General features: G+C 38.7%; 1 protein-coding gene across 1 annotated transcript; it reads left to right on the top strand.

Annotated features, from left to right (window-relative positions):
* The first annotated feature begins 7,098 nt into the window (after positions 1-7,098).
* Positions 7,099-22,805, top strand: LOC103717204 (integrin-linked protein kinase 1-like). The gene is made up of 12 exons (XM_008805500.4): positions 7,099-7,681; positions 8,313-8,387; positions 8,509-8,604; positions 13,322-13,407; positions 13,538-13,658; positions 16,146-16,225; positions 16,427-16,489; positions 16,630-16,748; positions 17,588-17,673; positions 20,332-20,453; positions 20,999-21,110; positions 22,362-22,805. The coding sequence occupies exons 1-12, from the start codon at positions 7,346-7,348 to the stop codon at positions 22,464-22,466; spliced, it is 1,401 nt and encodes a 466-aa protein (XP_008803722.2). The 5' UTR covers positions 7,099-7,345; the 3' UTR covers positions 22,467-22,805.

The raw sequence follows: 22,805 nt of genomic DNA, 5'->3' as shown, positions 1-22,805 counted from the left end.
GGAAAAGAGGAAGCTGCGGGATCACTGGAAAGCATCACGGGATACTGGGAGCTGACTCGGAATTCCTTCTTTGGACCACGGAAGCGTGGGATGCATCACGGGATGGACGTGGGAGGCTGAAGAGCGCTGCTGGATACTTGGATGCGGGAATGGAATGAGCTGTAGACGCTGCTGGGAGGAAGAAGAACAGTGAAGTAAAAAAAAATCCCGTAACACTGTTCATATGAACAGTGTTTTTACGTAACACTATTCATATGAACAGTGTTTTCACGGAACACTGTTTATATGAACAGTATCATCTCGGAATACTGTTCATATGAACAGTGATTTCAGCATGAATAGTAATTTCAGGAATGAATATTATTTTTAGCTATTCTTCATGGGATTGGAGATTAAAAAGTTCTTTTTTTCTTTGTGATGAAGTGAGAGTGGGAATCTCTATTTCGGAAGAGTGCGGATGCTAATCCGGAAAGGAGGGAACGCGAGGATCACTGGGAGATCGCACGCGGGTTCGGATGTTTGGGTGCAAATATGCTTGATCAGATCATGACAGGATTGGGCCCGCGCGGTTTGGGGCTATGATGCATCCCTCTAAACCCTACCAAATGTGCATTTAAACTTTAATTTATACTAACCTGTGTCAAACCCAAATATAATATTATTTAAGTGAATTTATTATTATCGGTTAGCAAAAACACTAATTTTGGTGACATGTAGGTCGCACTTTTGTGCTCTCATCAGTTTATATCCATTATATTCTATTTTATTTATATTATATATATATATATATATTATATCTATTCTATATTGCATTTGAAGAATAGTTAAAAAGATTACACCTCGTCCATTGTGTGGGTTATATAGTAGTGCGTGTTTATATATATACACATACTAAAATAAAGGCTTTGCTTACATAGAGCTCTTCATTTACTACGTGAACGCCTATATTAGATAATATTATTAGTAGGACTTTTTATTTTGGATAATAAATATCACTAATATTTAATTTAGTTCTTTATCAAAATTCAACAATATAAATCATTAATAAGAAGCTTATTAGCTTATTAAATCATATTAAATAATTTTTTATTAGTACTACTAAATTAATATAGAAATCAATGATATTATTAATAAATATATATTTTCTTAATATATGTTGATATAAATAAAAAATATTTTTGATTAGTATATACCTTGCCCATATTCCGCACAAATCATTAGATAACACCTATATTTTATTATTTATTATTATATTTGTATGATCATGATCTTACTTAAGAAGTGAAAGCACGACCACTAATTATTTTGCTATATTGCATTTATATATCCCCTATATGCGATGCATTTCTATTTCTTATTATACACAAATTGGATCATGATCTTATCATTTTATAATAATTTATTATTTTACTATCTCAATAGATATACATATCACATTAAAATTTGTATAGTGATAATATATTATACAATTAATAATAAATTTTATTTTAGAAAATAATTAGGCTCAGAATAGGTAGGTTCATTACCTTCAGCTCGAACAGCATCTAGTCCAACATCAGCTCCACTTCCAAGTGCGCCTACTCCACTGCCAAGTTCATGAACTCTAGTAGTGCCCTTTTGCCTCACATTTTTCTCCTTATTCCTAGCTTCCAGATATTCTTCATCGTCTGTCATGAGCTCATCAATACTCAAAATCTCCTCAATTTTTATGTGGCTCCATTGGCATGTAGTCAGGATCACCATCTTCATTAGCAAGATTGTCACCATAAGTACTACAACCTGACTATTTACATTAGTTTGTGTTTCACCCAGAGCATCAGTAACCATAACCTCGGCATCAGACCCCTTACTTTCAACTACATTTTTACCCTTCAAGTTCTGAGCAACCATAACTTCTACATACATCACTATAGGCCCATGTTGAAGTGCAATAGGTACCATTTCCATAACTCCAATATCACTTCTAATTTCTCCAACACCCTTATTTACATTCATGTCTGGAATTCTTTTGACACCCTAGCTCCTTGACCATGTCTATCAACTTAGTGTATAAAATAAAATTTGGATCATAATTGTCCCACATATCAACCTTGCCTCCTAGGTATGTCAATTTCAGATGCCTTTGCAAAGCACCCTACGATGCTTCTGTATGTTGAACCTATCTCTCATTCTATATAAAAAAATCATACTGTTAACACTATTAGCAAAAATACAATATAAAGTTCATTAACTCAATCTAGTCTCCCCCCTTTAAGCAAGTAGAAAGAAAGGGCAACCAAGAAGAAGTTCCCAAAATGCAAACCCTAATCTCAACCCTCACCTCCTCACTCTTTCTCCTCTCTCTCTCCCTCCCCATTTCTCTCCTTCCTATCTACTTTTCATGCTTAAGGCAGTTGACGTCATTGCTAAAACGTTTACATATCAGTTTCATGTTTGTCCATTAATAGTAAAATTGGATGCTGGTTGATGCAAATATTAATATTATTATAATTTATAAAATATTTTTATGCTTAAGACGGTTGACGTCCTTGTTAAAATGTTTACACCTTCATTTCATATTTGTCCATTAATGGTAAAATTGGATGCTAGTTGATGGCAGTATAGCATTATAACACATTATAAAATATACGTACTCAATTGAAAAAAATTGAACGATATGATAAATTTGAACTGAGCCCTAAAAGTATAGAATTTTTTTTTGAAGTAATAAGCCTGCTTTTTTTGATGGAACAATCTATTCTCTGGTGGACCTAGTCAGTTGTGCCGGTGAAACTATCGTTACTGAAGCTTCCATCTTGGCGGTGTCGATGGCTGAGAAGGGGTTCGATGGTGGCAAGCCGGTGGGTGGCCGACTGGACTCGGGCCCAAATGCAGACAGATGGGATCATGAATCGATGGTGAGGAAGGCAATGGTGGTTGTGTTGGGAGGTGGTTCGAGAAGAGAAGAAGGAGAGGGGGTTGGTGATGGGCAAACCTAGTTAGGTGAGAATGGCATTAGGGCCCTGTGCGGTGAGGAGCAGGTGTTAGAGTTGCAGCATGGTGCAGAATGAAGATCCTTGTGTGGAACTGCAGGGGAGCGGGCATGCCCTCTTTCAACACCTCGTTTAGAAGATTGATCCATATGAACGACCCGAACATTTATTTCTTGTCTAAGTTGCGGCTTTCAGGAGACAGCCTCCATTGAGCTTAGCATCACTTTGCTGCCGCTTGGTGCCCTTTGCTATTGAGTCTCAGGGTCAGGTGGCATCATCGTTTTGTGGAAGCAGGATGTTGCTACTATGGATGTGTTCCGCAATTACCCCCAGCAAGTTATAATGGTAATTTCAGAACCTAATGAAACTCTTTGGATTATGTCTGGAGTGTATGCTAGCACAGATTACAGAGTGAGGAGGGCTCTTTGGGGTGAGGTCACCAACCTTGTCTCTTAGGAGATCCCAACCTTGGTTGCTGGTAATTTTAACTACATCCAGGGGCCCACTAAGAAGATAGGTGGCAAGGTGTACATCGACAAAGTGGAGAGAAGGAAGTTTTGTGACTTTTCTGGCGGCGAATGGTTTGGTGGATCTTGGGTTCTCTGAGCCGAGGTTCACCTGGTGCAACAACCGTTCAGACCATGCCAGGGTGTGGAAGATGATAGATAGGCCTGTTACGTCAGCATGTTGGATCCAGTGTTTCTCCACTTATCAGGTTCGCCATCTTTTTGGATTCCTTCGGATCACCGTCCCTTCTGATTCGAGGTGTAGTTGTCGGATCCCTAGCCCTGGGATATTGTTCGAGGGGCCTGGGGGACTCTGATGTGAAGGGATGCCATGCAGAGGGTTTCACAAGTTGGAGCTCACCAAACGGACTGCGTAGATGGAATTGAGAGGAGGTGGACGACATCTTCAGACGCTTGGATGAGATGGAGGCTTCCAGCGTTGATATTCATGGGAGTGAGGATAGTAGTAGCGAGCTATCGGAGGCCGACATGGTTGTTCTTTATCAGAAGCTAACTATGCATCACTCTTTCTTGCGGCAGCAAGAGGTTTTTTAGAAACAGAAGTCCATAGTCTAGTGGATCTGGAAAGGGGATAGGGACACTTGTTTCTTCCACCGGTCAACTATCATTAGGAGGTAGAGGAACATGATCCAATCCTTGAAAGATATGGCTGAGCAAAGAGTGGAGGAGGAAAGCAGGGTTAGACATTCTATTTTACTTCTTCAGGTTCAGATGGATAGAGGATAGTAGCCCGAGGATGGTTGCCTACTTTCTGCTGCCGGATGTTGGGGTTGGGACGATGGAGAATGCAAACCTGATTTGGCCGGTCTTTGAGAGTGAGATGCGAGGGGCCCTTTGGGCCTTGGCGGAGGAAAAAGCTCTAGAGCCAGACGACTTCCCTCTGCTCTTTTACAGAAGGTATTGGTGCATCATCTGAAGGGCAGTGGTGGAGGCAGTCCAGTTGTTCTATAGCACGACATCGATGATAGATGCTTGAAAGGCTACCTATGTCACTCTCATTCAAAAATGCCAGGATGTGACGGAGCCCGACCATTTCAAGCTGATTAGTCTTTGCACTACTCTTTAAAAGATAGTAGCGAAGATTATGGTGGGAAGGATGAAGCCGTTGTTTCTTGGACTCATCAAGCAGGAGCAATGGGCGTTTGTGGGGAGTTATAGCATTACCGACAACGTCCTGATTGCCCGAGAGATGATGTGGGATTTGCAGCATGCTCCGAGACGACGGAGCTATATGGCAGTGAAGCTGGATATGGAGAAAGCCTACGATAGAGTCCGTTAGGACTTCCTCATATTTGCTCTGGAGAGTTTTGGCTTCCACGAGACCTGGATTAGTTGGGTTCTTGGCTGTGTGCAGAGGCCATCTTTTCCATCATGATCAATGGGACGTCGTTGTCATTCTTCCACTCCACCATCGGGCTATGTCAAGGTTGCCCCTTTTCCCCTTATCTGTTCATTATCTGCACTGATGTGTTATCTCGTATCTTATGGGTTGCGTGTCAGGAGCAGGAGATGGACGCCTACGTGCTAGCCTCCGGTGCTTGACCGATCTCTCATCTTTTGTTTGTAGACGGCTATCTTCTTTTAGTCAGGGTGAGGACGAGGGACACATTGACCCTCAGAGGTGTCTTGGAGGACAATTGCGTGGCATTAGGTCTCTACTTCAGTCCGAAGACAGAGTCACAGGTGAAGTAGGCTATCAAGGGGACCCTTGGCATGAGGGAGCAAGAGGGGCCATGGAGTTACCTAGGTGTTCCTATCATTGGCAGGAGACTGCAGGTGTTGAAGTGCCTCAGCATGGTGCTGTGCATCCAGGAGCGACTTGAGGGTTGGAGAGCGGCCTCATTATCTATGATGGGGAGGCTGTCGTTGGTGAGATCAATCCTGAGCTCCATGTCGATTTTTCTCATGTCCAATACAGTCATTCTAAAGACTATATTGACGAGGATTGAGTGTCTTCTCTAGAGCTTCCTATGGGGCTTATATGGTAGAGGACATGGAGTGCACTTGCTGCATGGGAGACGATCTGCTAGTCGACTAGAAAAAGAGGGCTGGGTGTCTAGTCTCTTCTCACGAGGAGAGAGGTGTTGATTGCTTGACATGCGGCAAGACTAGTTCTTGAGTCGCAGTACTTCTGGAGTCAAGTGATGACTACCCATTGTTGACTGATTATGGCAGGTGGGGTAGCTCAGAGTGCCGAAGGTGCTCCTTCATCCATCAGAAGATCTGTAGGTACGTGCCCACTATCGTGGCTAAAACTAGATGGTTGATTAGTGATGGGTGCAGTGTGGATGTTGTAGAGGACTCTTAGGTGGATACTTTCTCGGTGAGACTCTGGTCGACCATGGTCAATGTTGAGGTCGTAGATGGTTTGCGGTTTTACGATCTCCTCCGCCCTGAAGGGGTTGGGTGGGACGCCAGCCGAATCGACCATCTATTTGGTGAGCACCTCGCGGAGAGAGTCCAGTCGCTGGCGGTTCTAGGGAGTGTCGGTCCGGATGTGAGGATTTGGGGTACGTCCTACATTCTCAGGGTTAGAGTGAGAGACATTTATGACCTCCTTCAATGCAAGCAGCATCCAAGGTAGGATTGCATCTAAATTTGGAGTTTTGGTCTTCACCCGAGGTTTGCCTTACTCCTTTGGAAGGTGGTTTGGGGTCGGTGTGGACTAGCCATCAAACCGTTCTACCTTGGGTGCTAGGTGGAGGAGACCGTGAACCACATTCTTTTTCAGTGCAATCGAGCTATGAGAGTTTGGAGACTTGTCGATATCCCGCCGGATGCTCGGTGCCAGTCAGACCCTTTCACGTAGATGCTTAGACGGTGGGATGCCACTCCTCAGACCTGATATATGGCCATTGTGATGACTTATATTGCTTACCACATTTGGCTCGCTAGGAACACCTGGACCTTTGGAGAAAACAGTCCTACATTTAGAGCGGGATGGTGTGCAGGTGGCGGAGATCAGCCATGCAGATTCATCGGACATGCCTTTAATATCTCGGGGCATCTGATGTTCTACATATGCTTTTGTAGCACCACAGATGGTGTTCATCACTTGAGAGCCCCCACTTCCGAGTTTTCTTAAAGTCAACTTCGATAGATGTGTGTTGGATAGTGGCGAGAGGGGTGGTGCGAGCTTTGTGATGAAAGGCTTAGACTCTAGGGTGGTTACAGCTGGTGTGTCTCAGATCTTTGATATTTCTGTTTCTAGGGCGAAGTTGAGAGCAACTTGAGTTGGTCTCTATCAAGCTCGATACTGCGAGCCAATTTAGTCTTGCTGGAAGATGACTCGGCTATAATAATCGGTTGGATCTAGATGCATCAGAGGCATGAGGCTAGCATCCACTACTTTGGAATATTTAGGCCATGATGGATAGAGACATTGCCTTATAGGCTAAGTATATTTATAGGGATGGTAAATCACTTTAGATTTTTTTTTTGAATTGGTGAGAGCAAGTTGCGTAGGACTGTACGAGTCAACCGTCATGGTGAAAAAGAAAAAGATAAAGATTAAAAAAAAAAAAAAGAAGAAAAGAACTTCATAGTCGTAGTCTTCCTTCCGCGTTCCATCTCTTCAGCGATAGAATTCTTATGATCTTATCCCAATCCAGCTGTGTCTCGAGCGACGGACGTTTTTTTTGTCCTTTTTTTCATATTACTTGTCTATTCACGCCGAAAATTTCAACTCCGCCCACCGTTTTACTCTCTTTATCCATTGGGATCCGTCTCCGAAAAACTAGGGCGTGGAAGAAAAGAACCCTAATTAACCCTCTACCCCTTCTAGGTTTTAAGGCTCAAATTCCTAGCTCTTGGATTCGAAACCCTCGAAAGGCTGAAGCCTCGGGCATGGAGTCCAAGTCCGCGGGGCGCTTCACCTTGGGAAAGCTGTCCTCCCTAGCGCCGGAGCGCGAGGGGGAGCCGCAGGCCGGCCGGCCGGAGGACTGTGACAGGCTGGATGTATCGGAGGAGATCGAATCGGACATTCGCCTCATGTACCTCGCCAACGAGGGCGACGTGGCGGGAATCCGGGAGCTTCTGGCGTCTGGGGTCGACGTGAACTATAGGGATATCGATAGGCGGACGGCGCTCCACGTCGCTGCGTGCCAGGGTCTCCCCGATGTTGTTCAATTGCTGATCACGAACGGCGCTGAGGTGGACGCGGAAGATCAGTGGGGAAGTACGGTACGTGTGCCCCACTTCAGTTTTTTTTCATAGCGGTTTCTTTGGTTATGGAAAATATGAATTTCTAGGGTAAAATTTCAATCTTTCCCCTAGTTCTTGATAAGGGGCGGATGCGCTCGTTTTCTTTATAGCCTTTAAACTGAAAAGGGCATTTAAAAAAGAGTGAAATTGATGATTTTGAACTTTGTTTTTGGGTAGTCTTGATTTGCCATTAGAAAAAGCTGGTTTGTTGGGAGTGGGGAAAAAAGACTTGCCAGTAGTCTTCGAAGCGGTCAAAAGCATGGAATAGAGATTCGTCTGAAACAAAAAACGTATGATGATAACGTTGTTGGAGCTTCTTATCGATCTAAACGGGGATGTGGAATGGGTGTGTAGAATTTGTGATTTGCTTTATTTGTCTTGGATGAAATCGTGATCGGTTCTTTTGGTTTCTGTAACGAAGAGATATTTCCGTTATGGAAGAGTTCCTGGGGTACATTTCCCTCCCCACTATTATATAAATTATTTGTTGAGTTCTGAGAGCACCGGGTTGTAGGGTCTTATCCTTACCTTTCCCTTTTCCTTGTGGTACGTAAACTGACATAAACTGTTTTATTCTGATAAGTTTTTTTAACTATTGCTTCATCAATAGCCACTTGCAGATGCAATACACTACAAAAATCATGAAGTGATCAAGCTATTGGAGAAGCATGGTGCTAGGCTTCGGGTGTGTAATTCAAGCTTTGTTATTTTGTTTGATTTGGATGAGATGGCTGCTCAATTGGATGTTGTTCTTTTTTCACGATGAACTATTATATTAATAATTTTCTTGTTTTAAACTTATATAGATTGCTCCAATGCATGTTAAGAATTCCCGTGAAGTTCCAGAATATGAGATAGACCCCAGGGAACTTGATTTCACAAACAGTGTCTGGATAACTAAGGTACTTTTCCTTGCTTTTTCCATGACTATCTTTTGTACTGATCTTGTTTTATTTTAACCATTTTTTCTTTGCTTTTCTGGTAATATTTATATCTCTCAATGTTTGAACTAGTTTAGCGGTAAACATTTTTTTCCTTTTTTAGGTGGACTAAAGTAGACATCATTATTGTGCTGTTTTTTGACTTCTAGCTTGTGTTCTTTCTCGTGACTTTTTATTTGAGTTGATTTTTTCCTCTAGTATATCCTTTCTCATTGCACCGTCACTCGTGTGTATACATTTTTATATTGATCACGTATCTTCCCAGGTATTTGAAGTGACTAATTTCAAGTTTTCCACATTGGTTTAAGATCCTAGAATAGACAACTAAGATGGAAATATAGATGATGGAAATATAGATGCATTATCAATAATTATTCTTTTACATGAGAAAAATAAATAATAAACAGATAATAAGTGGGGCAAAATCTACTTTTTGTCGAAAAGTTAAGGAAAAATCAATGGTTCCATTTTGGTTGAGATCTCAGTTTATGTTGGTATCAGGTACCCCTTGATATCATATATAGTAAAACACAACTTCCATTATCTTGGCAGACTGATAAGTGCTAAGATATCAACTGAAGTAGCATCGATACATCGGCTGTTATTTTCCAGTCATCTTTTACTTCCTTAAATAGATATTTTAATTAATAAACGCCAAACCAATTCTTTGAAATAATTGCTATGTTAGATTTATCACATTGGCCAAGATTTCTGTATCCCAATCAATATTGGTGGAGACCTTGGAAAAAATCTTGGGTCTTTCCAAATTCCCCCACTTCCCATCTTGGCTATGGTAAACCAAGATCTCGGCTTTAGAAGTTCACTAAAAACTTGATTGTTGGCAGGTTTCGTTGTATGCATTGTCTTAGTCTTGGTCAGAGACTTAGATAAAGTATTTATGAAAATTAAGGCAATGGTGGAAAGTAGTATTTTTTCCCAATTGTTTCGGGTAGCATCATTAAAGTTTAGAGGACATTGGAGCTGAATATTATAGAAAATATATAAGCTTGAATATTAAAGTGTGTTTTAACTTTTAGTTTGGAGTTTAACCGTAAAACAATGTTTTGATGCTCGGATCGAACCAGCTGGCTCGATCGAGGATGGGATAGGTCTTCAGTCCGAGTTGTTTAAAAATTTGATAGTGGACAAACATCAGCAAAAATTGGTAGAATCGGACGGATTGGTTGAATTGGCCGATTCGGGCTGAGTTGCCCATATTTTTAGTGTTGGGTTTAGACTTTAGTGGAGGGCTTACCACTTATAGCGAACATGGTTTAGCTGAGTTGCCCATATTTTTAGTCTTACCTCTTATTGGGGGGTTGAAACTTGAAACCCTAGTTCCTTTCGCAAAGCAACACGACGCGGTGGGAAGGAGGGTGGAGGCATTGAGCTCTTGCCTCTTGGAGCGTGGGAAGGTTGACGAAGGACCAAGGGAGCTTATGGAGGTGGAGGGAGGGTCGTCCAAAATCCTAACGACTGGCTATGGAACTTGCAGTCCGACCACTGGACGACAAGCAGTGCCACATCGATGCCACTGAGGTCCTCGCCGACAACAATGTCGCGGTTGTAGCCTCCAATTATAGGTCTCTCCCTCTCCTCTTCTCTCCTTCCAGTTCTTGAAGTTTGGGGGTTTGTGGGTGTTCTTTTTCTCTTGGATTTCATAATTTGTTGCTTTGGAGTAGTTTATGATGCTGAGTCTTTGGAATGTCGAAACACTTCAAATTTCTTTGATTACATCAATAAGATAGTCGATTACATTTAGATTTTATATTTCTAGTAGTTGGTCAGAGTGTATGGTTGACGGCTATGGTAGGAAAAGAAAAAAATCCTTTAGAAAACTACAAGAAAATCACCATTGGGGAATTTTTTGGCTAGTTTTTTTCTCAATTTTCTGGAATTTTTCGTATTTTTCTGTTTTTTTCCATATTTTATCATAGTTTTTGAAAATAAAAATATATTTATGATGTCAACATGTTGTCATGCTGACCGGTCGGACTGGCTGATTGAACTTGTGCGGCCGATGAACCGGCTAGGGCACCAAGTTGCCTTTTGGTCCAGTTTTCAATACATTGCTGTAAAACAACTTTCTCTTAATTGTTCGTAATCAAATAAACTATTTTATTTTTTGACGTAAGCAGGTATCCACACGGAGCACATCGCACTATTATTTCTACTATTTGGCTCTAGTCACTAGTAATCTTCAATTGTTGAAACCAAAAACCAAAATTATCATCAAATCTTGTTTTTGCTTGTAGTAGCTTTCTTTCAATTGAAACTTCTAATGTTGTAGTTCAGGTATCTTAGCTGTTGATATTGTTCCTAGCTTCCTTTGATGTTTGTTGCCACGGTAACATCTAATATCTTCCGGGGCCTCTACATAACAGTTGCCTAAAGCGAGAGAGACTATTTCACAAATTTGGGTTAGGGGGCAGGAAAGTTGTCTGAAGAAGATGGAAAACAGAGGTGGAAGCATCTGTATAAGTTAATATTTAACATTAAAATAATCATTGTAGCCTAGTGATTAATTACTTTATAAATATGTCATATATGATTAGAATATTTTAAAAAGTAGATATTAATCAATAAAAATAATGGACAATCTGGATATAGTTAGAAAATGCGTCAACATATTAGAAGCGTGATCGAACATACTTCACTTTGTTGAATGTGCCAAAAAATATCTACATTAATACATTGAGACATGAAGTAGCCTATCCATTAGGGCTATATGAAGATTTGTTATCAAAGGTCTGATTTGAATTTAAAAAATGTCCAAATGTTGTGTACCCAAGAGTGTACTAGGAAAGGGCTCAAGCCTGGTTCTTCAGTGAACTGTCAACACCAACATGCATATTTTGGCTCCAAAAAACACCCCAATCCCCATGAATTGCAGAACTAACCCGGTCTGCATCCAATCCAGGGTACGCATGGCGGTCTTTGAATTTTGTATCGTCTCATACAAAGCCAAAACAGATTGAACTGGCTCATGTTATTCAGTAGGCCAGGACAATATTTAGTTATTCAGTGCTCCCAACTCTTCCTATTTTCCAATTCAACCACCAGGTCACTCTCCTTTTGATGTTGAAATTTAGGTGTAATGGATCTGGTCGAGCCCATACTTTACATTTTCCTAGAATGAAATCAAGGTTTTAAAAAACTGAGATTTCAATTGTATCGAGTGGGTGTTCGAGATCTATATGAATCGAGATTTTGGTTTATTTGGACCGATAAGGAAACAAGGAAAATTTGGAAGGAAAAGAAGGTTTTCGGATTTGTCGGCCAATATTTTTGGATTGAAGCATTGAAATCTTGGATTATATAGCAAATGCAATATTAGCAATTATATTAAAGCATTGATTTAGAAATTAATTAGTTTAGAAAACCTTTTTTGATGAGGAAAAATGGTTTAGCTCAAGGTCTGCCGTACCGGTACCGGTCGGCGTACCGGTGGCGTCCCAGACCGGTCCCGAACCGGTGGCGTCCCGTACCGGTCCCGAACCGGTCCCGTACCGGTTCTCCAACAATAAACCACCGGTACCGGATTCCACGATGATCCGGGACCGATCCCAGGCCGGACCGGTACGGCAGACCATGGTTTAGCTATTAATTTCAAAAAAAAAAATCAATGCTTTAGCATAGTTACTGATATTGGATTGCTATATCAGCCAAGATTAAAAAATATCAGCTGATATTTTTATGTTCTATTGATTGATATATTGGAATTTATCAGTTTTATTTCAGGTGAGATGTTATGAGGTGAGATTTCCTAATACCGTATTATGGGGTTCCAGTTCTGATACAAACCACAATCTTAGCTGAGTTGAAATGCATGAATGCAACCCAAATCAGATCGTGTATAGGATTTGGCTGTATCTAAATTTTGGATCTAGGTCAGACCTTTCAAATTGTTTTATTGATTTGGGCAGGTGAAGTCTCTTATAGCTAAAACTGGTATGGTTTTATCTATACCCAATCTTGCGACAGGACATATGGATCAAAATTTTGGATCTAGGTCTGGTCTAAATTAGGTTGCTCTAGTAGGATGAATCCGACATCTTATAGCCTCTAATAACTAACAACTTTTTTCAGTGTCACCTTATTAGTTTCAAAGGTTCTGTTGTATCTGCAAAGAGAAACGCTTTAGCAGCATAATCATGTGACAGCCAAAAAAAACTAGTTAAAAAAAAAAGGTTACACAGGGGATGTTGAGATCTCCTATTGCTATTCAATCTGTCAGACTGTATTTTTTTCATTTGAAAACGGGAGAATAGTAGGGTTACACTTCAGTTATGTAACTTTTCTGTGAAATTTTTGTGTCATGCTAGCAATGGTGAAACGCAAAATTCATTTATTGAGCTCATGTTTCCTTCAATTTTAGATTGAGAATCTTGTTGTTGCATTATATGTTCTCTTTAGTTTTTGGTGGTTTAGAAAGAATGCAATATTTATAGAATTATATTTTCTGAATCCCACGCTAAGGGGTTTCTTAAATTAATATACAAGACATTTTCTTCTTTACAAAATAATGATGATGCAGCCAATATCTGAGGCCTTTTTTTGCATTTGCATTTCCTAGTTTCTGAACTGATTGCATTAACCATTGTTGAAATGCAGATGTTAGATGTTTCTTTGTTATGTGAATTTCATTGTACTTTCATTCTAAGAACTCATTTTTCAGGGAACATTTTGTATAGCAACATGGCGTGGAATTCAAGTCGCAGTTAAAAGGCTTGGTGAAGATGTAATTACTGATGAAGATAAAGTGTGGGTTGGTCCTGTACTGTCTAAATATTTTAATGCTTGCTTCTTATCAACATGTCTACTTGGTTCATCTATTTTACTTTTTCATCCTGTATCATTTTCCATCTGTCATCATAAACCTCTCTGTATGCAGAAGGGCATTTAGAGATGAGCTTGCATTGCTTCAGCAAATACGGCATCCAAATGTAGTCCAGTTTCTGGGCGCTGTCACTCAGAGCAGTCCAATGATGATAGTCACAGAATATTTGCCCAAGGTGGTTGCTAAATCTCTGAATGTCACTCTGTTGGATCATGCAAAACACTCAGCTTTGTACTTGTCAAACTCAAATAGCTTAAAATATTATTTGCTACTTTGTGAAGCTTTTTCTGTATAATTCCCAGTATCTGCTTTTTAAGCAGTCTTAACTATGGTTTTTCAAATGTTACTAGGTCTACCAACTTTAGTCTGGCTTAAGATGCTATAACTATACTGACCTTTGCTTTCAGTATGAAGAGTATAAACTATAACTTCATGCCATATCAGGCAATCAGCATCGTATCCCTTGTGTATGTTCCTAGTTGGGGTTACTTTAGGGAATATTCTTTTGTTCATACTGGAAAAACAAGTATTGAGGTTCATCAGCATTGTATCCCTTGTGTATGTTCCTAGTTGGGGTTACTTAGGGAATATTCTTTTGTTCATACTGGAAAAACAAGTATTGAGGTTCTCATCTATTTGACACCACATTGCATTCTTCATCTTAGAGATATTATCAGTATGCATATATTTATGCACATAAGTTGGGTAATATAGATTTTTTTTTGGCTAGAAGCATCATTATTATAATTATATCTATGATCTTGTTCTCATAGTGATTGATGAGTTGAGAGAGAGAGGACTGCTTTGAAGGGGTCTATAAATTATTTTAACTAAAACTAGTATATGGAATGCATTATGAAGGGGTTTCCAAATTTTACATTGTTAAAATGTATCTCAAGTGGTACATCAGATTTTACTCATGTTTTCTTGGATCTATCATTACATGGGCAGATTAAAAAAAGACAGTTCCAATTGGTGACTAGGGTGACCATGGTGGAATTATACTTCATTAGCGTTGTGCATCATTTCCATCCTGTGTAGGTTCCATTTTGCTTCTTTCAGTGCCATCTTAATTTTCTCATGGTCCTCCTTGCAACAGTTACATATATGTTGTTGCCCAACTTCTACTTGATGTGTTATTCGGCTTGTAACCCTTCCTAGTGTCTCTGTCTCCTTGAACATCCACTTGATGGAAATTGCAACTGAGCATGTATGCCGCCACTTTAACCACTTAAATTGTGGCTGCTATACGACATCCTTGACCTTCCTTTTTCCTGTCGAGAGATCTATGATGAGCTGCTTGATTGATTCATGTGGCAAACTCTAGGTGGATATCCACCTAGAATCTGCAGGGAGGTATTGAAGAATGTTCCCTTTATCCATACATGCAATGATGGATATGTTGTTGTTGTTGTTGTTATAATATAATTTCTTAAATACATGTAGTGTATACTTATCGAAGTATTCTAATCTCTTTGTGAGATGACACTTATTTGGGCATTTTCTTTAAGTGTTGTTGCAGGCACTAATGAGATGCTGCATCTACTCCAACATTTGCTCTTAGGTTTCCAGTGATGGAAACTTGTATCAGTGGTGGAAAATTTCAACCATGATTTTCTTAGCTTTCTTAGGTTTCATATTAATTATATTGTTATCTGCATATTTTATTATATACATTTATGACTTCGTAAGACTTCATCTCTATAAAGTGGGTTTCAGATTTTGATAGCTGGGTCCTTCCTATGGAATCCATTGCCGAATGCTTCGTTTCTTTTCCAACAAATTCAACTCCTGCATTCTTCTATACACCAGTTCTCCTGAAATGGTGATAGAAGTTGGATAGGAGAGTGTTTTTGTTATCTATGTTTTATTATGCATATTTACAACTTTATGATGATGTCATCTTGATAGAATGAGTAATGGTTTTAGTTATCCTTTTTCTCTCCCTTTTCATTTTTCCCCTTTTTTTCCCATAGAGTTTTTTCTTTTCTTTTCTTTTTAATGTTTATTTAATTATTTATTCTGGGGGGTGTGGGGGTGGGGTGGGGTGGTTGTTGGGGGGGGGGGGGGGGGGGGGGGGGGGGGGGGAGTGGCGGCAATTGTCTAGCTTAGTTACTCTCCTTCATCCACGTTTTGATCCCTTTCCCATGTTTCCCATCTGATTTTGCTTCCTGGCCAGACTTTTAGCCAACTGAGAGGAACTCCTCGTGTCATGTTTCTAGTAAACAAGAACCTTGTTGTCCCAATGCTGAGTGTAGTTTTTGCTAGAGGTTCTGGTTGGACACCAAATGTGATTGAAATATAAGAGAGGTTGAATGGCATCGTAGAGGGAACAGTCATAGTGGTTTAGTCTATGTGGTTGTCACTAAGCAACATTGATAGAAAGGGCAAGGGCTGTTTTCTCAGCAGAAAAATTGTAACATGCATGCATGCAAATGGCATGTAAATGTGCAACACATTTATGGAGAAGGGTAGGTACAGCCTGCACAAGAAGGGGATGGAATTTCATCTATGCATAATTATCTGTATGCTTAAAATTACTAATGTTTGTGCATAACTGTTACTTTGATATCATATTCAATTAGTGTGCACAACTGTAACTCTGATATCATATCCATTTATTAGTTTGATATTTGTTTATTTAGTCCTTTCTGGGATGCAGGGTGATCTTCGTGACTTTTTGAAACAAAAGAGAGCTTTAAAGCCAGCACTGGCAGTTCGATTTGCACTTGATATTGCAAGGTTTGTTGATTTTTTCATGTCCTTTGTGGTCGTGTTCTGTGCTTCTCAATTAGATAAGTGGAGACATATGTTATAGTGGTTACTCTTTTACTCCATACCTCATATTTTTTTTTTGTAAACTTCTGTTTAAATTTTGAACATCTGTCCTTTTACTCTTTAGTATTTCAAACTTGTTCTAATTTGTGCTTAAAAATATGCTAGAGGAATGAATTACCTGCACGAGCATAAACCAGATGCCATTATTCATCGTGATCTTGAGCCTTCGTAAGTGATTACATGTATCATGTTTTTCTTTGTACCTCTGTTCCTCCTCTAAGAGCTGAATTTTGCTTTATATGCTTATTTTATGATCTATCTGAATAGGCTGACTGTTTGAATATGATTTGTTGGTTGTAAGATAACAGAAATATCTTGCGGGATGATTCTGGGTGTTTAAAAGTAGCGGATTTTGATGTCAGCAAGTTGATAAAGGTGGCGAAGACTGTTAGAGAGGATAGACCATTGACATGTCAAGACACTGCTTGTAAGTGTAGATGATACTCATTTTAACTTTTATTTTTAAATTTTCAACTTCAAACTTGCTTGTTCTTGCATTGTTATTAGTTTGCAATATTTATGTTTGGTGCTTACAGAATGCATGGACAGAATTTTGCATCTTACTAATCGTTGTTCTCTAACTTCAGGGATAAGCCTGGAAATATTTTTCAACACTCATAGATTAATCAGCCTTATCAGGTTCTGTTTGTTCATCCTATGAAGTATTGTATAAAATGAAACAGAAGTGTGGAAAAGAAAAAAATCTGCCCGTTAAACCTATAAATTGAAGGAGGAATTGTTTGTACAAGAACCTAGAAGACATTAGTGCTACTGGTAGAATAATGTACATAATCCATGAGTACATGCCACCATATATGTTTATTTCATGAGGCAGAACTGTGTATGAAAAAGAAGACGAGCATAAAAGATAAATGAATCTAGGAGTTAAAGTCTCTTGGATGAAATTTTCTCGGGCACAGCATATTTTGGATCTTAATTTGAGCTAGGTTTGCTTAATCTGGTAGTTGAGCTGGCTAACTTAACTTGCTCTGTGGTGTGCCCTCCAGTTTATTTTGGCAGAAGGCTTAGCTTTATGTTGATGGTGATATTAGAGAGGAATGTTGTTGAAGAATACCTACAGAAATCTTTGGAGCAAGAATATGATTTGTTTCACTAAATTATCTACTAGATAATTAATTGCATGAAGTATTTGTCATACTTCTGCATAAGTAGGTTCACCAGATAAACGCTGTTTGGTCGTACCCTTTATAAGATTCTTCTTTGTCTGTAGGATTTTATTAAACGTTGCTCTTTTTTAACGAACAGGCAGGTATATGGCTCCGGAGATCTTTCGGAATGAAGAATATGATATGAAAGTGGATGTCTTTTCATTTTCTTTGATTCTACAAGAGGTAAAATCTTTCAAGAATCTACATGTCTAAATACATATTAAGAATGATATACTTGAATACAGTTTAGCAGATCAACCATGTCATGAATTTCGCGGACTATCTTCTCTATGAACTATTCCTTCTCTTATGCTTGAGCAGTATATGTTGTCGTTTGCCTGGTTGGTTGGCGGGATGTGTGGGGGTTAAAATTTGTATTAATGAAGGTCGATCTTTAAAGTATCATGTTATGAGGGTGGGTCACGTACTGGCATAGAAGTATGTACTGTGGTCCACCCTGTACTTGCTCATGATATGCTGTACAGCATTGGTGCGGCATGTGGTATGTATTGGTACACCCCTCGCCATGGGGTGGCATGTAATGCAGTATGTTCAGATTTCCAAACCTTGTTCGAGATTACTCTTGGTAATCTAATTCCAATTTACTATGTTGCTTGTTAAAACAATGTCAGTTTTTCTCACATGGCAAGCCGCTTCACCATCTTTTCCCTTGTTAATGATATCGTATGGGTTTTGTATGTGTTGTACTTCCTAAATTTTCATATTAGTCTGTCATTGGTTTACTTGAGACTTTTATATAATCTAATATGTAATCATCATCAATTTGAAGCGCTTGTGAACCATGAAATGAATATCGAGAAATCTGTTGGCCAATTGGAGTAGGTATTGTCCCTTTTTTTTTTACTTTTTGTGCTGACAATTGTAAATTTGTAATGCTCTAGATGTTATGAAGGAGAGCGATGTTATTATTATCATGCAGAACAAAGTAGTTTTTTTAATGTTTTTGTGGAAGAAGGACTAAAATTGGGTCTGGTCTAATTTGTACTGATCGTTCACTGTTTGCTGCGATAAGCAGGTTGCTGGGCTTGTGTTCAAGTTTGAAATATTGTGGCCAAACAATTTTGAATTTCTCTGTTTCTTTGTTTTTTTGGTTTTGTACACATGAGCATACAGGTTAGGTCAACCCCATATGCTAATAGATCCCAATCCGAACCAGGAACATGAAGATGCTGGGCCAAGTGTCTCCCTATCCAGACCCACTTAATTTTGTGGTCCATTCTGGATCATGTAGAACTTATCTGTGCAGGAATGGGCCTGACTTGATGTGAAATGTGATTTAACTAGCCTCTCTGATTTTAATTCAACCTGAGCTGGAAACTGAATTTAGAACTGACTAGCCGTATATGATGCTTCTAACAATAATCCTAGGGTGCACCATACATGCCATGCAGTGGGAATCACTTCATGGTCATGCCAAAACATCTATCTGTTTATTGAAGTCCTTGCCTAATTTCCTATGCTGGTATTAGCCATCCTTTGCAGGATCCTCTATTTTATCATCTTCTGTTGGCAGATCGAAATTGGAAAAAGTGGGAATTGAAACTTAGGCTAGATGTCAAAGTAAATTCCATCAAACCCAGCGGGATTATAATCACAGTATCCATTAAACTTCATTGCAGAGAATGTCTGATCTTGTTAGGTGCATCCTGGTTCAATCTTGGACTTGAAGATAAATCAATATTCTTGTAATCCTATACAGCCATTCCAGTACTGTTATTTATCATGAATTCATAGATTATCACCAACCTGTAAACCTGTTCCAACTTCCCCTTGTTATAGTCCATTTTTTCTTGTCTATTTTACAGAATCATCTTCAATACTGGAGATACTTTGTTGATTTTGACGGATTTTGCTATTTTTGAACAGATTAATTTTAGATATGAGTACTTGATAAGGTCAAGTTATTATGAACCAGACTTGACCAATTTGTATCTATGAGTGATTATATAATTCAGCATGTTAGATTGCAGATTCATACAAGTTTCTCCACGGAGTTTGCTCACCATATTGCACAGAATTTACTTAGCATAGCTTGAGTAATGTCACTTTTCTAGTTAAGTTAGTGGCTGATGTATATGAATATAGTTGGAATATAATGTTTAATTTGAACAAACTTGTTGGCCTGAATTGGTCTACATGATTGATCAATGATAAATTATAAATAATTTTGTGTTCCATTTAAGGGGGCTTAAAGCAGGCTGGTTCTAGGAAGACAACTTGCCTTGGTACTGGCCAACATGTTCAGGGCATGCCAGAATTGGCTCCACATTGGGATAATTTGGGCCTAACACTGTTAAAAGGATGGGAATTTTGGGCTCTGCCTGAGGTTCAGCTTGGTGACTCCAGACTACTGCAAGGCAGTGGTGGAGTTCGGCAGAGAGTAGAGCAAGAGGAGAGAATTCGAGAAGAGGAGAGTATGGGAGAGGGGCAGGAAAGGAATGGGAAGGGGGAATTCTTACTGGGTCAGGGTTTATTTTATGATTGTATATAAAAATATATTTCATTGCTATTTATAATAGAGATTTGGATCTCTATTCATCAAGCCAAGGGCAGCCTAACCCAATTCCGAAACTGTCTTGGTCCAACAGTTCTGAGCCTGTTCCATTGTATGCATTGAAATTCTCTGTATCATAGTTGCTCATAAAATAGGTTTACAATCAGATGCTTGAAATATCATATTCTCCTTCATATAGTTAATTGCTCGTGGCACGTGCAGCTTGATCTGTTGTCAATAAATTTTTGTTCATACTTGCATGCTCCAGAAGACTGTCATATTAGTTTTACTTAACATTTCAAACACTTTTTATTGATATTATCCAGATGATTGAAGGGTGCCCTCCTTTTTCACATAGACAAGAAAATGAAGTTCCAAAAGCATATGCCTCTAAAGAAAGGCCACCTTGTAGAGCTCCACTGAAATTATATGCGCATGGACTAAAAGAGTAAGTCTTTCACTGGTGCTAATGTCCTCTCCTTCAAGCAGATCTAGTACATTCTGTCATCTGACTCATCTCTCTTTGACTTGTTGGGTATTAAATCATTCAACATGCTCTAATTTATGCATCTTTCTTAAAAATCTGAACATCCTTCCCATTTTATGAAGAATATGGGGAAGGTCATTTCTATAGTTGGAGTTTGAAAGAGATGTATCTTATGTACTTTTATGACATTTTTTAAAAAAAAGTTATACTGCTGTATTTTTGGAGTAGAATTAATAGAGGTGTCTCATGTGGTTGTAAACCTGCAAGACAATCTTTTTGTGGTTTATTCTTTATACTCAGATATCTCCTATTCCTTCTCCTGCATGCATTCCTTAAAATAGATTGCCCACCATAAAGTTCTTGAGGCATATTTTTTTGAGTTCTTGACATAGGTTAAAAGAAAAGACAACTGAATTTTTTTTAAAAATAATTATTTCAACTTTCGCTACTTTTATTTCTTGTTAGAAACTCTGCAATAATTATACCAAACTCTGAATGCTGTGTAGGTTAATTGAGCAATCTTGGAGTGAGAACCCTGTTGACAGACCCACATTCAGAGAGATAATTGATCGGTTAAGCATTATTCAGAACCAAATCACTCATAAGAAGCATTGGAAGGTATGTTTCTTAAATTCGTACTCTTCCTGACACTTAATTTAGAACAAAGTTTCCACCTTATCTCCAAGTGGTTTTTCATTGTATATATTTTCCAATCTAGTTGTTGCATAAGTATTGTAGAAAAGGCCTATTTTTCTTTTCAATCTTTAAGCAAAATATTATCAGCTAGGTTGCATTGCAGCAAGCCATCTAATAAATAACATATTAACTGGAAAGAATTGTAATACGAAAGGCACTAAAATTTGGTCTCTCTTTAAAATGCCAAATCAACAAACAAATTGTTTCGAACATTTAATCCTTCTCTTGTCTGGATGTTTACTTAATTAGTAAAGGTGTGATATTTTTTTTCTTTTTTACATCCACCCATCAATCCTATCGAAGTGCTGTTGCCTGTGTGCTTTTTTCAGCTGAGTTTCAATACTTCCAGGCCTTAAAGTAATGAAGTTATGCCCAACACACAGGACCAAGTGTCATTATCTTTACTAAATGCTAAATAAACCATGATTGGAACTAGAAAACTTGCATGCAGCAGAAAAGCATCCCTTTTTGGAACACATTGTGAATAGGTAATGCTCATCAGTAAGCATGTTATTTCAGTTTATTTAAGTGTTTTAGATTGTGTGGATGATTGTAAATAATGTGGATTGTAATTTGAAACATTGCCTAAGTTATGATACCAAAGTTTGTTATTTGATGTTCTGTAAATATTGTGGCCAATTATTTGATGGTCTGTAAATATTTGTAGCCAAAGAGACATGGGAATATGATTATTAATGAAGTCACTCCTATTTTACTATTAAACTAATAAAAGAACTGACATATCCTGTTTATAAAATTTAATCCTGACTCCAATAAGATACACTGATACCATGTCCAGTATAGACATACTGAATTGGTTAATGATAGAACAAACTTAAAAACGATATCATACTTTGATACCTTTGTCAAGTACCATAGTCATTGTTTTCGAGTACTAATTGGTAGTCAGACTTTGTATATCCTTTCTGAAGGATATACCAACATTTTCTGATTTTGACGGCGGAACAGTTTTAGCAGAGCATTGAATTAGTATATCTTCTTATGGGTACTTATCAGCCATTTTTGTTAGCCTTCCAGTGAGAGCCCCTAATTAGAGCCTATATGTTTCTGATACATTTGTTGAACTGAAGCCGTGGCACAGCATACTTAATCACAGTATATTTTAACATAAAACTCTGATGCTTTGTTTTTCCATATATTTCTGTTTTCCAGGTGAGACTCTTGAAATGTTTCCAGCACCTAGAGATGTTTAAAAAAGACCATTCTGACCCAAGCAGCCGTTCCTCTCGCTCATCTCGTTCTTCTGATTTCTTCTAGCGGGAATTTTAATGGTCACGGTAGAAGTTGATTGTCTGTATGCTTGCCTGATCCGAGGTAAGTTGTCAATATAGGACAGAGAGACAGTCTTTTTCTTTTTTCTTTTTTTAATTAGCCAATAATGTGGTGGTATCTCTTGCTCAAGGTTTGAGTGTAGGTTGTGAGTGGGTCTTATATTTGATTACAGGGATTCATCTCTTCATGTAAGATGATTCCCTTTGTTACAAAATGAATAATGAACAGCACGTAGCCAATGAATTTATGTACAAGAACCTTGTGATGTTTTCTGGTTCTGAAATGTCAAAATAGTCATGGTAGTGTCAACACAAAATGTTTCCA

The sequence above is a fragment of the Phoenix dactylifera genome, chromosome 4, assembly GCF_009389715.1.
Source record: "Phoenix dactylifera cultivar Barhee BC4 chromosome 4, palm_55x_up_171113_PBpolish2nd_filt_p, whole genome shotgun sequence".
In the NCBI taxonomy this organism is placed as follows: domain Eukaryota; kingdom Viridiplantae; phylum Streptophyta; class Magnoliopsida; order Arecales; family Arecaceae; genus Phoenix; species Phoenix dactylifera.
This window is presented reverse-complemented; position numbering and strand designations above follow the sequence as displayed.

Excerpts from the sequence above, each read along its gene's own strand:
- LOC103717204 (XM_008805500.4), top strand. The coding sequence starts at position 7,346 with ATGGAGTCCAAGTCCGCGGGGCGCTTCACCTTGGGAAAGCTGTCCTCC. Across the intron at positions 8,388-8,508 it reads AGCATGGTGCTAGGCTTCGG|ATTGCTCCAATGCATGTTAA; the intron begins GTGTGTAATTCA and ends AAACTTATATAG. Across the intron at positions 16,749-17,587 it reads GACATGTCAAGACACTGCTT|GCAGGTATATGGCTCCGGAG; the intron begins GTAAGTGTAGAT and ends TTTAACGAACAG.